Raw genomic sequence first — 15,299 nt, forward strand, 5'->3', positions numbered from 1 at the left:
ACTGCCTTCCAAAGAGCTGCGTCTTGATTGGACAAATTGAATCAGCTGGTCGCGTGGAATGACGCAGCACCATTCGTCTGCGCTGGGTCCCCCACACCGCCGGATGGCGATGAAGAGTCTGGCAAGTAAAACAAAGCACGGAGTTGTCTGTCTCGCGGCTGCCGGCTACACTCCCCCACTTTTTTTCTGCTCCTCCTCGGGGTGGGCGGGTGCACACAAGATGGCGGAGAGCGGCGCTGACGGTGCGGCCTCCGGTAACCCCGGACAGGCGCCGGGTAAAGGCTTTATTCGGGTCACAGTGAAAACGCCCAAGGACAAGGAGGAGATCGTGATCGGAGAGACGGCGTGTGTGCGGGAGGTGAGCGGGCTGCATTGTGGGAGATGGCGCTCACACAGCACAGGTCACATGTGCGGGACTGCCCCGTTATTATGTGCATGGAGGAGGGGAGGAACGAGCGGAATAGTGAGTGCAGCTCTGGAGTATAATACAGGATGTAACTCAGGATCAGTAATGTAATGTATGTACACAGTGACTGCACCAGCAGAATAGTGAGTGCAGCTCTGGAGTATAATACAGGATGTAACTCAGGGTCAGTAATGTAATGTATGTACACAGTGACTGCACCAGCAGAATAGTGAGTGCAGCTCTGGAGTATAATACATGCTGTAACTCAGGATCAGTAATGTAATGTATGTACACAGTGACTGCACCAGCAGAATAGTGAGTGCAGCTCTGGAGTATAATACAGGATGTAACTCAGGGTCAGTAATGTATGTACACAGTGACTGCACCAGCAGAATAGTGAGTGCAGCTCTGGAGTATAATACAGGATGTAACTCAGGATCAGTAATGTAATGTATGTAACAGTGACTGCACCAGCAGAATAGTGAGTGCAGCTCTGGAGTATAATACATGATGTAACTCAGGATCAGTAATGTAATGTATGTAACAGTGACTGCACCAGCAGAATAGTGAGTGCAGCTCTGGAGTATAATACAGGATGTAACTCAGGATCAGTAATGTAATGTATGTACTCAGTGACTGCACCAGCAGAATAGTGAGTGCAGCTCTGGGGTATAATACAGGAGGTAACTCAGGATCAGTAATGTAATATATGTACACAGTGACTGCACCAGCAGAATAGTGAGTGCAGCTCTGGAGTATAATACAGGATGTAGCTCAGGATCAGTAATGTAATGTATGTACACAGTGACTGCACCAGCAGAATAGTGAGTGCAGCTCTGGAGTATAATACAGGATGTAACTCAGGATCATTACAGGATCAGTAATGCAATGTATGCACACAGTGACTGCACCAGCAGAATAGTGAGTGCAGCTCTGGAGTATAATACAGGATGTAACTCAGGATCAGTACAGGATCAGTAATGTAATGTATATACACAGTGACTGCACCAGCAGAATAGTGAGGGCAGCTCTGGCGTATAATACAGGATGTAACTCGGGGTCAGTAATGTAATGTGTGTACACAGTGACTGCACCAGCAGAATAGTGAGTGCAGCTCTGGAGTATAATACAGGATGTAACTCAGGATCAGTAATGTAATGTATGTACACAGTGACTGCACCAGCAGAATAGTGAGTGCAGCTCTGGAGTATAATACAGGATGTAACTCAGGATCAGTAATGTAATGAATGTACACAGTGACTGCACCAGCAGAATAGTGAGTGCAGCTCTGGGGTATAATACAGGATGTAACTCAGGATCAGTAATGTAATGTATGTACACAGTGACTGCACCAGCAGAATAGTGAGTGCAGCTCTGGAGTATAATACAGGAGGTAACTCAGGATCAGTACATGATCAGTAATGTAATGTATGTACACAGTGACTGCACCAGCAGAATAGTGAGTGCAGCTCTGGGGTATAATACAGGAGGTAACTCAGGATCAGTAATGTAATGTATGTACACAGTGACTGCACCAGCAGAATAGTGAGTGCAGCTCTGGGGTATAATACAGGAGGTAACTCTGGATCAGTAATGTAATGTATGTACACAGTGACTGCACCAGCAGAATAGTGAGTGCAGCTCTGGAGTATAATGCAGGATGTAACTCAGGATCAGTAATGTAATGTATGTACACAGTGACTGCACCAGCAGAATAGTGAGTTCAGCTCTGGGGTATAATGTACATAGGGCCTCATCAGTGTGTAGACCACACGTTGTGATACTGTTGGTGTGGGCCTGGTTGGTGTTCAGCGCTGGTTGAGTAATGTTTGATCCCCTGCTGCTGGTTGTGCCCCCTCTAATCTGTGTGACCATGGCGTAAGTGTCTGATTACCTAACACTGCGGCGCCCGTTGTACCCGCCTCGTCGTCCAGGCTGCTGTATTACGGCCTAATCTTTAGGCATTGAGTCTGCAGCATTCTGGAGATCTCTGCTTGCTGTCAGTGAATTTGTACTGTGCGGTTTAGGCTGTGTGCCCACGTTGCGTATTACTAGCGTATATGCTGTGGAATTTCCTCAGCGTAAACGCTTGTAAAACGCATGTATATCCGCACCCCATGGTCCCCAATGGCACTCCGCAATGTCAATGCTGCGGATTTTTCTGCAGCGTATATGCTGCGGTCAAAAATCCGCAGCATGTTCATTAATTTTGCGTTTCCGCATGCGGAATCAATGTGCGGATGGTACCCGGGTCTGGAGAAGAGGAGACTCTCCTCCAGACCTGGGTACCAAAGAACCTGTAAAAAAAAGAAAAAATAAAGTTTATACTTATCTTCTGATGTTTTCCCTCCGTCGCGCTGTTGTCTGAAGGACCTGCCACGTCATTGAGTCATGTGACCCATCACATGACTCAATGACTTCACCGCAGGTCCTGCACACAACAGCGTGAGCCGCTCAAGACTCCGGATGGGGCAGAGAATGCATCAGAAGGTGAGTATAAAGTTTATTTTTTACCATTCTGATTCTTTTCTTTCAACTATTACTTGGTCACACTATATATGCCGGTTGCATGGATTTATATAGTGTGACCAAGCTGTCAAGCACTTTCCAAGTGATGCTAAAATCGCCTGGAAAGCGCTTGATAACCCGCATGCAGAAATGCAAGTGAAGAACGCTTCACAAACGCTTCTACCTGGTGGGAAAAACGCATGTACAATGCGCATGCGATTTTGCTGCCAGGGAGAACCGTAAAAAATATGCTTCAGTTCCGCAACGTGGGCACATAGCCTTACAGCCAGAGATTTCCTTTCTGCCCTTCTCCCTTCTGAGGGTTTGCGGCAGTTGTATCCTGTCTTGTCCTGTGCAGCAGCTCAGACCTGCTGATTCCTAGGCGGTTTGTTACATTGTGTCAGAATGGAGGCGATTGTAGCTGCCAGGAGTATTAGCCTTACACCAGCAGCCTGATCACCTGGGGCTATGTGCCCACGATGCGGAAATGCTCCGGATTTTTTCCTGAGCGTTTCTGCATCTCCCTGGCAGAAAAAACGCATGTGGATTGTACATGTGGATTGTGCATGCGGATTGTGCATGCGGATTGTGCATGCATTTTTCCTGCCAGGGACATGCGGATGTGAAGCGTTCTTCACTTGCATTTCCGCATGCGGGTTGACAAGCGCTTTTCCTAGCGATTTTACCATCACTTGGAAAGTGCTTGTCATCTTGGTCACACTATATAAATCCGTGGAAACGGCATGGATTTATATAGTGTGACCGAAAGAATGGTAAAAAATAAATAAATAAATCTATACTTACCTTCTGATGGCCCCCGGAGTCTTGCTTTGCTCCTTCCTGGCTGCCGGCAGCTTGCAGTACACTGCAGTGAAGGACCTGCCGTCACATGACTATGACGTCAGCGCCGGTCCTTCAGTCCACCGTGATCCGCCGGCAAGGGAGGACGAGTTCACCGGGGGCCATCAGAAGGTAAATATAATCTTTATTTTTTATTTAAAATTCTTTTTTTAACAGGTTCTATGGTACCTGGGTCCGGAGGAGAGTCTCCTGTCCTCCACACCCGGGTACCATCCGCGCATTGAAACTCATGGATTCTGCATGTACAGATGCAGGGATGTGGATTACACGCGTTCTAATGCAAGTCAATGGCGGCGAAAACGCCGCGCTTCCGCAAAATAATTGGTAGTGCTGCGTTTTTTTTCCGCAATGATAATCCGCAGCGGTAATTTCCGCAGCATGGGCACAGCACATGCGGATTATCATTGGGGGACATTGCAGACCTTCTACCAAGCGTTTTTTAAGCGTTTTTGCAGCTGCGGAAACGCTTAAAAAACGCATCGTGGGCACACAGCCTAAGACGGTTCCAGTCACTGACAGCAAGCAGAATAGCGCTTACTGCTGATGCCCCACTGTCCAGCTTTCCTGTAGGAGCTGGCATCCCCACTCTTCAGAGGCATGTACCACTCCATCCCAGCATGTATAATGGCGCCTCTGTAGTCAGAGCTGCCTCTGTGCCAGGATGTCAGCGCCAGTCTCTGTGGAGTTCGCCAGTCGTCCTCTGACACAGCCGTCCCCTCCCCTCGCAGCAGCTGACGCGTTTGTTTGCTGTGTTTCCAGAGCTGGGGTTCTGGGAATTTAGTGTTTATTAACCCCTTCAAAGTAAAAAGAGATGTCCAATCTTCTCACAGGCTACAGATCTACGGCATGCTGCCTGACACTCCAGTCACACCCAGAGCTGCAGCTTGCAATGCATCAGTTCCAGGTTCCTCTAAGGCTTTGGGGTCTGTGGATAGCGAGGGCACTGATTGCACAGTGTAAACCGAGTCTGCCCAGTACACCATTCTAGATGCAGCCCTTGCTGTGAATGGAGTCATCCTTTAAAGGGGTATTCCCATCTTCATAAATGAATATATTCAGATAGAACTTGTTAATACAAGCACTTTTGCAATTTACTGCTGGTTAAAACTTTCATCCGTTCTTGAGATATTAACACTTTTGTTTTGTTTACAGCTCTTTGCCTTGGAGACCAATCACCGCTGCTAGACAGCAGAACATGTGCAGTGCTTACAAGCTCTTTTCTGTTGAGCTTGTAAGCTCTGTTTTGAACCTGGAGCGCACAGCTAGATCCTAATCCTGGCCAGCTTCATTGCAGGGCTTACAATCTAGACAACAGCAGTGGTCGGTCTCCTAGGCAACAAGCTTGAAACAAAAGTGTTAATATCTCAAGAATGGCTGCAAAGTTTAGAAAGCGGCAAACTACTAAAGTGCTTGTATTTAGAAATACTATCCAGCAATATAATCTAGGAAGGTGGGAAAATCCCCTCTAAGTCTGTGTGTAGGGGATGCTTGGTGTGCAGCGCCCCCTGCTATCACTAGATGTAGGAAGCGGAGACACATTGCACATATGCCATCCTGACCAATCGTGAGAATGAAGGGGGACCGTCTCCTCCACGTTTAGTATCAGTACAGGTCGGTGTACCCCTTTTTCAGAATGGGCTCTGTCGTGTTCATGTATTTTCAGGTGTCGCCCCCCCCCCCCCCCCCGATTTGACTTTTTATTTTCCCCCTCCGCAGTTCAAAGAGGAGATTTCCCGGCGGTTTAAAGCCAAGAAGGATCAGCTGGTACTGATCTTTGCCGGGAAGATCTTGAAAGATGGCGACACGCTGAACCAACATGGCATCAAAGACGGCCTAACCGTCCATCTAGTCATCAAGACGGCACAGAAGTGAGCGCTGTTCTCAGGACACGGGAAGGGGGCATCTAACAGCCTATATTTCTCATGCACTTTCTGGCTTCAGGTCGCAGGATCCGTCCGCTTTGTCCCCCTCTGCTGCTGCCACCGCTGCTGCCGTTGCTGCCTCTACCGCATCCTCCTCACCCACAGGAAACACTGCTGCCCCCCCTTCTCAGTCCAACTCGTCAGCCGCCGCCTCCCCTGAGAGCCCTGGTGGTACCGCCAGGGGGTCCGCCACCAGCCCGCCTGAGAGGTCCTCTTCTCCCAGCATCCTTTGTGAGTATGACCCTCCATGGTTGACTTGCAGGGGTTTCTCCTGCCACAGGCGTGTTACTTGTGAATGTTCTGTCCTCAGCTGGGTTTGGGGGCCTGTCCGGCTTGGGCAACCTGGGCATGGGCTCTGCCAACTTCATGGAGCTTCAGCAACAGATGCAGCGCCAGCTTATGTCCAACCCGGAGATGTTGTCCCAGATCATGGAGAACCCGCTGGTGCAGAACATGATGTCCAACCCCGACCTCATGAGGCAAATGATCATGGCCAACCCACAGATGCAGCAGCTGATGGAGAGGAACCCCGAAATAAGCCACATGCTGAACAACCCGGAGCTGATGAGACAGGTGGGTGTCGCTGGGCACCATCTTGCGTCGTGGACTTTTGCCCGTGTGCCTCCATTGATTGCTTCCTGTATTTCAGACCATGGAGCTGGCACGCAACCCCGCCATGATGCAGGAAATGATGAGGAACCAGGACCGTGCCCTCAGTAACCTGGAAAGCATCCCCGGGGGGTACAATGCCTTACGGCGCATGTACACCGATATCCAGGAGCCCATGTTCAGCGCGGCCCGGGAGCAGGTAAGGCAGGGCGCACTTCACCAGCCTGCCAGCAGAGGGCATCCAGTCATTTCCATCAAGGGGTGTAATCATTTCCCATGATGCTTCGTCCCCTGTATATTTGCTGGTAATGGGGGGAGGGGTGCGGGGTCTGTATGATATTTGCTTATGGCGTCTGTTTCTCCTCTTCTTTCCCCAGTTTGGCAACAACCCCTTCTCGTCGGCGGGGGTCTCGGATGGTTCTGCCTCACAGCCGTTACGCACAGAGAACCGCGAGCCTCTTCCAAACCCCTGGAACCCGTCATCTCCTCAGAGTCAACCCCCCACCGGCGAGGGCGGCGGCACCACCGGCGGCTCCACCACCAGCCAGAGCGCCCCGACTGTATCCAACCCATTTGGTATCAACGCTGCCAGCCTGGGGACAGGTATGAGCTCCGAGACATTTGGCTCCCCTCCATGGCTGACTATTCATAGATGGCTTAAAGTTAACCCCTTCCTGACATGTACTTGACACGTCGTGGTGTCTGGAGCCGGCTGTATTATTGGAGCTAACTCTGTTTCCACTTGCTTAACCGCTAGATGCTGCTGCCAATCACTGATCGATGCATCCTAAGTGGTGTGCTTTGATGGTGGGGCTCCCTTCCTGGCCACGTAGCAGTCCCCCGCTGGGGTCGCAATCTTTGTACCGCTTAGATGCCGCTGCCAAGCACTGATCGATGCATCCTAAGTGGTGTGCTTTGATGGTGGGGCTCCTCTCCTGGCCACGTAGCAGTCCCCCGCTGGGGTTGCCATCTTTGTACTGATAGGATGCATCGATCAGTGACTGGCAGCGGCATCTAAGTGGTGTGCTTTGATGGTGGGGCTCATCTCCTGGCCACGTAGCAGGCTCCAGCTGGGGTTGCCATCTTTGTACCGTTTAGATGCCGCTGACAAACTGACAGCTGCATCCTAAGTGGTAAAATGAAAAAAAGGTACTGGTTTTCAAAAATGCTGACAAACTGCGTCTCCCACCCCCGACGCAGCCGTAGCAGGCACCACATAACCCTTGTAGGTGACTTTATTGTGTAAATGCTGTTATGTATTTCCTTTCTTGGTTTAGGCATGTACAACAGCCCCGAGATGCAAGGGTTGTTACAGCAGATATCCGAGAACCCCCAGCTAATACAGAGCATGATATCTGCCCCCTACATGCGCACCATGATGCAGACGCTCTCCCAAAATCCAGACTTTGCAGCTCAGGTTGGTCTACTTCTATCACACTCTTCTTTAAAGGGGTTTCCATTATTAGAAAAAAAAAACATGCCTGCTTTCTTCCAATAACAACGTCACCACTATCCATAGAGATTGCCCTTCAGCTCTATTCCACTAAGCCTGAGCTGCAGTACCACACAAAACGTGTAGACAGGAGTGGCGCTGTTCTTATGATAAAGTAACTGCTTTTTTTAACTATCTTGAAGAACACCTTTAATACCATAAGAATGGGGGTAAACATGTGTCTTATAAGCATTGATTAGCGATTCCATCAGTGCTGGGCCGGTGTTGGGTAGGGGTAGAGCCAACCTAGGCAATTGCCCAGGGCCCCCACTCACCCAAGGGGCCCCTACCAGTGATGTGCTGCTAATAGCGGCAGACCATGCAGCCGCTATAGGGCCCGAGAGTCACTTCATCTCGCCAACCTGTGCCGGGCAGTGAAGCTGCGGAGACCCGAGCAGCAGGGGAGAGGTGAGTACATTCTGGTGGCCATAATACTGTATGGAGGACTATGAGGAGCGCATTATACCATGCGGAGGTGTATGGGGGTGCATTATACTATATGGAGGACTATGGGGCGTGAATTATGCTGTATGGAGGACCATGGGGAGTGCGTTGGACTATGCGGAAGGTCATAATACTATATGGAGAGTTGTGTGGGAGCCATTATACTGTATGCAAGCAATTAAACAATGTGAATGTTTCTGTGGGGTCCATCATACTATGTGGGGGCCATTATACTGTTTGTAGGGATGTGTTGGGTCCTATGTGCTGTCCATGCATGTGCCGGTATGTACAGTACAGATAAAGTTTGGACACACCTTCTCATTTAAAGATTTTTCTGTATTTTCATGACTATGAAAATTGTACATTCACACTGAAGGCATCAAAACTATGAATTACCACATGTGGAATTATATACTTAACAAAAAAGTGTGAAACAACTGAAAATATGTCTTATATTCTAGGTTCTTCAAAGTAGCCACCTTTTGCTTTGATGACTGCTTTGCACACTCTTGGCAATCTCTTGATGAGCTTCAAGAGGTAGTCACCGGAAATGGTCTTCCAACAATCTTGAAGGAGTTCCCAGAGATGCTTAGCACTTGTTGGCCCTTTTGCCTTCACTCTGCGGTCCAGCTCACCCAAACCATCTCGATTGGGTTCAGGTCTGGTGACTGTGGAGGCCAGGTCTCCTTCTTGGTCAAATAGCCCTTACACAGCCTGGAGGTGTTTGGGGTCATTGTCCTGTTGAAAAATAAATGATGGTCCAACTAAACTCAAACCGGATGGAATAGCATGCCGCTGCAAGATGCTGTGGTAGCCATGCTGGTTCAGAATGCCTTCAATTTTGAATAAATCCCCAACAGTGTCACCAGCAGAGCACCCCCACACCATCACACCTCCTCCTCCATGCTTCACGGTGGGAACCAGGCATGTAGAGTCCATCCGTTCACCTTTTCTGCGTCGCACAAAGACACGGTGGTTGGAACCAAAGATCTCAAATTTGGACTCATCAGACCAAAGCACAGATTTCCACTGGTCTAATGTCCATTCCTTGTGTTCTTTAGCCCAAACAAGTCTCTTCTGCTTGTTGCCTGTCCTTAGCAGTGGTTTCCTAGCAGCTATTTTACCATGAAGGCCTGCTGCACAAAGTCTCCTCTTAACAGTTGTTGTAGAGATGTGTCTGCTGCTAGAACTCTGTGTGGCATTGACCTGGTCTCTAATCTGAGCTGCTGTTAACCTGCGATTTCTGAGGCTGGTGACTCGGATAAACTTATCCTCAGAAGCAGAGGTGACTCTTCGTCTTCCTTTCCTGCGGCGGTCCTCATGTGAGCCAGTTTCTTTGTAGCTCTTGATGGTTTTTGCAACTGTACTTGGGGACACTTTCAAAGTTTTCCCAATTTTTCGGACTGACTGACCTTCATTTCTTAAAGTAATGATGGCCACTCGTTTTTCTTTACTATCAGCTGTGTATCCACCAGACTTCTGCACAACACAACTGATGGTCCCAACCCCATTTATAAAGCAAGAAATCCCACTTATTAAACCTGACAGGTCACACCTGTGAAGTGAACACCATTTCTGGTGACTACCTCTTGAAGCTCATCAAGAGAATGCCAAGAGTGTGCAAAGCAGTCATCAAAGCAAAAGGTGGCTACTTTGAAGAACCTAGAATATAAGACATATTTTCAGTTGTTTCACACTTTTTTGTTAAGTATATAATTCCACATGTGTTAATTCATAGTTTTGATGCCTTCAGTGTGAATGTACAATTTTCATAGTCATGAAAATACAGAAAAATCTTTAAATGAGAAGGTGTGTCCAAACTTTTGGTCTGTTCTGTATGTGCTCCGTCTAGGCACGTCGGTATGTATGTGCTCTGTGTATGCATTCATCTGTATTCATGTGCTCTGTATACTTGTGCGTGCGTATGTTTAGCATCCACATTTATGGGATGGGAGTCCATAGGTGTAAATATCAATCGCCCATTGAACGAGCAAAATGTTGCCTATTTGTCAGGTGATTTTTGTTGCGGCATAAACAATCCATTGTTCTCGGCAGCACATCGCCCAGTGTAATCTGCAGATTTACTGCTGATAACATGATGTGTATGGGGACAGATTGATCTATTATTGATCATTCTGTCGCCATCATTCTTCCTCAGTTGGTGTAACGAGGCCGGGAAACAATCGCCGAACGATTTCAATATTGTCGACCGCTCGTTTAATGGCCTGAACTCAGCACATGTAAATGTTTCTGTTGTTGGGGCAATATGGCAGCATTAGGGGCCCCACTTTAAACTTTTGCCCAGGGCCCTACTTTGTCTAAAACCAGCCCTTCATCAGTGTGTGGTCCTTGGACATTCAGACATTTAAAGGGGAATACCACTAGTAAACGCCATCACTGATTGGAGGAGGACCGTAAACAATCCTGAAAATTATGGGGCCGCAGGTTTTAGTTTCCTGTTTTTCTTTTTTTTTCTTTAGTTTTGTGTTTTTCTGTTTTGCTCTCTGGTTTTGTTTTTTTTTTTTCTCCTTTCTGTCCTTTCCTATGTAGCTGCGGCTCCTCAGCAGGAAACTTCAGGTATTCCCTATTGAAGTGAATGGGGGCAGGGAAAGCTTTGTTAGGATCAGTGGTGGTCTCAGATCCCCTCTATGGTGGCGATAAGCCCTCACTTTGAGATGGGGACGCCCCCTTAGTGACTGATGTGACCTTCTCTGTGTTTTCTTTCTAGATGATGGGAAACATTCCAATATTTTCGGGTAACCCCCAGCTACAGGAACAGCTCCGGCTCCAGCTGCCTGTCTTCCTACAGCAGGTGAGATTGGCGGAATATTAGCACTGTCCAAGATGGTAAACGGCCCAGGGTGGCCAGCCCGAGTAGCTGGGGCTAACCTTACACCCTTGTTGTGGCCCATAGATGCAGAATCCGGACTCTCTCTCTGTAATGACCAATCCCCGAGCCATGCAGGCCCTCCTCCAGATACAGCAGGGGCTGCAAACTCTCCAGACTGAGGCCCCCAGCCTGATCTCCGGGTAAGGTTTTCCTATCTAGTGCCCTGCCGGGACCTTTCTTCTCAATTATCCCCTCCCCCCTGAACTTCACATTTTCTCTCTTCCAGTCTCGGTACTTTCGGGATTCCCCCTACATCCAGCGGAAGCACAGTCCCTGACAATCCCAACCCCCCCACACCGGCCAGTGCCTCTCCAGCAGGGGGCACCAGCAGTGCTCAGCAACAGATGATGCAGCAGATGATCCAGCTTCTAGCAGGAGGAAGCGCCCCGGTATGAGAGCGGGAGGGGTGGGCAGAAATGCGGACAGGCCCCTTTTTAACATGACCCCTTTAACAGTCTCCACTATTAGCAATCACAAGGCCTGTTTTGCACTCCTGTGGGCTATTTAGTAAGTGTCATGGCGGCCCCCCTGGTTTGTGAATTAACTCCTTCCTACCAGTGTGTATTTTTTGTATTTGTTTCCGAAATGAAGGCTCGTTTTTTGTTGGACGAGTTGAAGTTTTGAATGCCACCATTCACATTTGCACATAATGCTCTGAGAGTTGGGGAAAATAATTCAAAATGAGGTGGAATTGTAAAAAGTTTGTTTCCTGTTGTTACTATTTGTTACTATGATGCTTCAGGTCAGTATTGTGATGGCGATCCCAAACTTGTATTGTTATGGTTTACAGCGTTTAAAATATATATATATATATATTATTTATTTATTTATTTTTTTTTTTATCTTTTGTCACCATTTTTCAAGATCCCTATTTTTTCCCCATTTCTAGAGCCGTGCCAGGGCTTGTTTTTCAGTGGATAAGCCATAGTTTGGTGTTGGTACTATTTTTCGTACATCAGGAATTTCAATAAATTTTTATCCCATGTTTGGCCTATGTATTTTTCATGTGGTATACATTTTTACTATGCTTTTTCGGACACCGCAATATAATATGTATCCTAGGTTCCTTTTTTCCCACCTCCATGGTAAGATTGCAGCGAGTGTCTGCAGTAATCCTCGGGCTGCCATGACGGTACCATTAGCATGAAGAGGACCGCTGTGCCTCTGAATAGACCACCCCTGCGTTTAGGCATAATCTGCTTGCATTTGGTGCTAGTGCTGTGTAAACCGGAGCAGGAAGTAGTTAAAGGGGTTTTTCCATTCTTTAAAGATGGATATTGTCGGGTAGTGCTTGGAGAAACAAGCATTTTTGCAATTTACTGCTTAATGAAATTTGCATGCATTTTTGAGATATTAACACTTTTCTTTACAATTCATTGCCTAGGAGACCGACCACCGCTGCTGTCTGACTTGTGAGCACTGCACTGAAGCTGGGTGTGATTAGGAGATGACAGCGCGATCCTGGTCATCTTCAAAACTGCGCTTACAAGCTCAATAGAATACAGCTTGTAAGCACTGCACGTGTTTTTCGGTTTAGCAGCGGTGGTTGGTCTCCAAGGCAACAAGCTGCAAACAAAAACAAAAGGGCTGATGGCTTAAGAACAGCTGAACATTTTAAAAAGTACTAAATTGCAAAAATGCTTGTTTCTACAAACTCTAGGTATAAAGATGGGAATAACCCCTTAAAGGGGTCTTTTGATAAGAAAATACTTTGAGCTGACTTGTAATTTCTGTTGCAGGGACAGACCCCAGAAGTGCGCTTCCAGTCCCAACTGGACCAGTTAAATGCAATGGGTTTTATTAACCGCGAAGCCAACCTACAGGCGCTGATAGCGACGGGTGGGGACATCAACGCGGCCATCGAAAGACTGTTGGGGTCTCAGCCCTCCTAATAACGAGCGAAAAGCCACAAATGCGCAAACCCTGCCAGAACCATCCGGGCCCTTTAGTACTTAGTCCTGACCGCCGAGCATCATTGGAAGTGGCCTACATGCTATATTGACACTGGACAGTTCCGGTCTCCTGACCATAGGAGGCGCTCTGTGGTGCTGTACATGTCTCATCTCCCCCATCACGAGGGCTACATCTTCCATACAGGACAGCCATAACCCGCAAAGCTCGCTCATAGCCGACTGCTCATAATTATTTAACTCGCTAATCTACACGTGACTTTGCTCAGCGGATATCATGAATTCTCTGACCACCTAGGATTTTTTTTTTTTTTTTTTTTGCCCCCACCCCACTGATATATTTTAAAGTTTAACCCCTCCATCACCCCTAACGATGTGGAGTCTTATTTTCATTAGATTTAATTTTAACAATAAAACCAAATGTTTTATTTTTCCTGATCTTACGCACAAGACTGGTGATGGTGGTCGGGCTCGGACCCCTGGCATAAGAGGAAGGAGGGGAGGTTTGGGCATGTGTGTCTATGGAGGATAGGTAATGGTTACAGGCGCACGGTTTCCCAAAAATTGGGGTTCTGATGTGCCTCGTTATAGTGGAAGCTGTGGCAGTGCTGCTCCCTGTGGGGGCTAGCGAATTTTGGAGCCCACCGCCCCATTCCAGGGGGGGCCTTTCAGAGTCCAAACAAGGTCTCCAAGTTTAATTTTCAACATCTGTGCATCCGGTCAGTGAATGGAAACATCCAGATTTTGAAAACTCTTCTCACAGCTACACTTAAATCTAGTCTAGCTATAATATAATTTTATATAGATATAGCTTTATAAAACTATGGCTGCCCCCTCCCTGTTGTCCCTGAGGTGTAATACCGCACCCAACCAGTGGACAGGAGGAGCGCTGTTTTAGAATGTGAGCAGCTACTTGCAGCCATCCTAATAGTCGTCGGGATCATGGGGGGAGTAAAACCTCAGCTGTCACAGACCTAAAGAAAGGAGGACGGGGATTTAACTCCACGACTCATTGCTTGCACGACAGTCCTCCAGGGGAAGGCCTCGGCTTTGGTATTAATTAGATGCAGTATAAAATATGAATTTCGTTTCCAGAATTTGTTCCAAAATTTGGATTAATTTGAGATATGTAGAGTGGATTTTTGTGACTTCATAAGAGAGTGTCAAATTCACTATACAATGAAGTAACGCAGTATAACGTAATAACGACAGACAAGTCCCCTGAGCGGGCTACAAAAAATGTAAAAAAAAAAAAAAAACTATATATTGGAATTGTCCCTCTTCACATAAGAAAAAACAAGCATGGTTTTGCAGCTTCCCCAAAAGTCTGATCTATGAAGATATAAAATTATTTATTCCATATGCTAAAAGCCGCAAAATAAGAAAATCAAAATGTCTAAAAAAAAAATTTGTGGTTGCGTGTCCCCCAAAAATGCAATTAAAATGTGCCCCAAAATGACATCCATAAAGGCTTTCAAATTCAGAAGTCAACTTTAAAAATATTTATTTTGTTTTTATATACAAAAGTCTGAATTTTAACCACTAAAATATATATATATATATATATATATATATATATATATATATATATATATATATATATATATATATATATATATAAAAAGTTTTTTCACTCCACTTGGATTTTATTTTTTCCATTACATTGTATGATAAAATGAATGTCTTTCAAAACTTGTCCCGCAAAACACAAGCCCTCATACGGCCGTATTGACCCAAAAAAAAAGAAAAGACGAAAGTGAAAAGAAAAAAATAATAATTGTCTGCAATAGGAAGGGGTTAAACAGTGACAGTTTCTTAATCTAGCTGTGAGGGTAACTTCCAGAAAAAAAGCAGTATATAAACTATATATGCACGTTGATGTAGCCCATATTTAATACTGCCCACCTAGGACTAAGGTAGCCGGATCATCATATCACAATAAGCAAAGAGAAAGGCCAAAAGAGATGAACCAGAGGCATGCAGATATTATAAACATAAGAAGTTTTATTATTAAATCATTAACAGGTGTGTGGGATACAAGACACCTACACCAATACAATTGTGAAAAAAATGAAGTGCCTGGCAGGACTTAACACATTCATAGGCACCAAACAAGCTCTCTATAATGCGGGTGTAAGTAATAAGTTGAGCCACTAATGTATATCTATGTGCAAAAGGTAACTAAGATATATCAAAGGGCAATCAGCAGGAAAAACTACCTATGCAGATACTCATGTAATATATATATATAGTACTA

General features: G+C 46.5%; 1 protein-coding gene across 1 annotated transcript; it reads left to right on the forward strand.

Moving 5' to 3' along the window:
- The first annotated feature begins 118 nt into the window (after positions 1-118).
- On the forward strand, positions 119-13,480 carry UBQLN4 (ubiquilin 4). The gene is made up of 11 exons (XM_073639489.1): positions 119-358; positions 5,492-5,643; positions 5,717-5,928; positions 6,008-6,270; positions 6,347-6,505; positions 6,684-6,909; positions 7,584-7,723; positions 10,971-11,054; positions 11,157-11,272; positions 11,359-11,521; positions 12,872-13,480. The coding sequence occupies exons 1-11, from the start codon at positions 221-223 to the stop codon at positions 13,022-13,024; spliced, it is 1,806 nt and encodes a 601-aa protein (XP_073495590.1). The 5' UTR covers positions 119-220; the 3' UTR covers positions 13,025-13,480.
- The last annotated feature ends 1,819 nt before the right edge of the window (positions 13,481-15,299 follow it).

The sequence above is a fragment of the Phyllobates terribilis genome, unplaced genomic scaffold (assembly GCF_046119375.1).
Source record: "Phyllobates terribilis strain yellow unplaced genomic scaffold, ASM4611937v1 Scaffold_7__3_contigs__length_470593459, whole genome shotgun sequence".
In the NCBI taxonomy this organism is placed as follows: Eukaryota; Metazoa; Chordata; class Amphibia; order Anura; family Dendrobatidae; genus Phyllobates; species Phyllobates terribilis.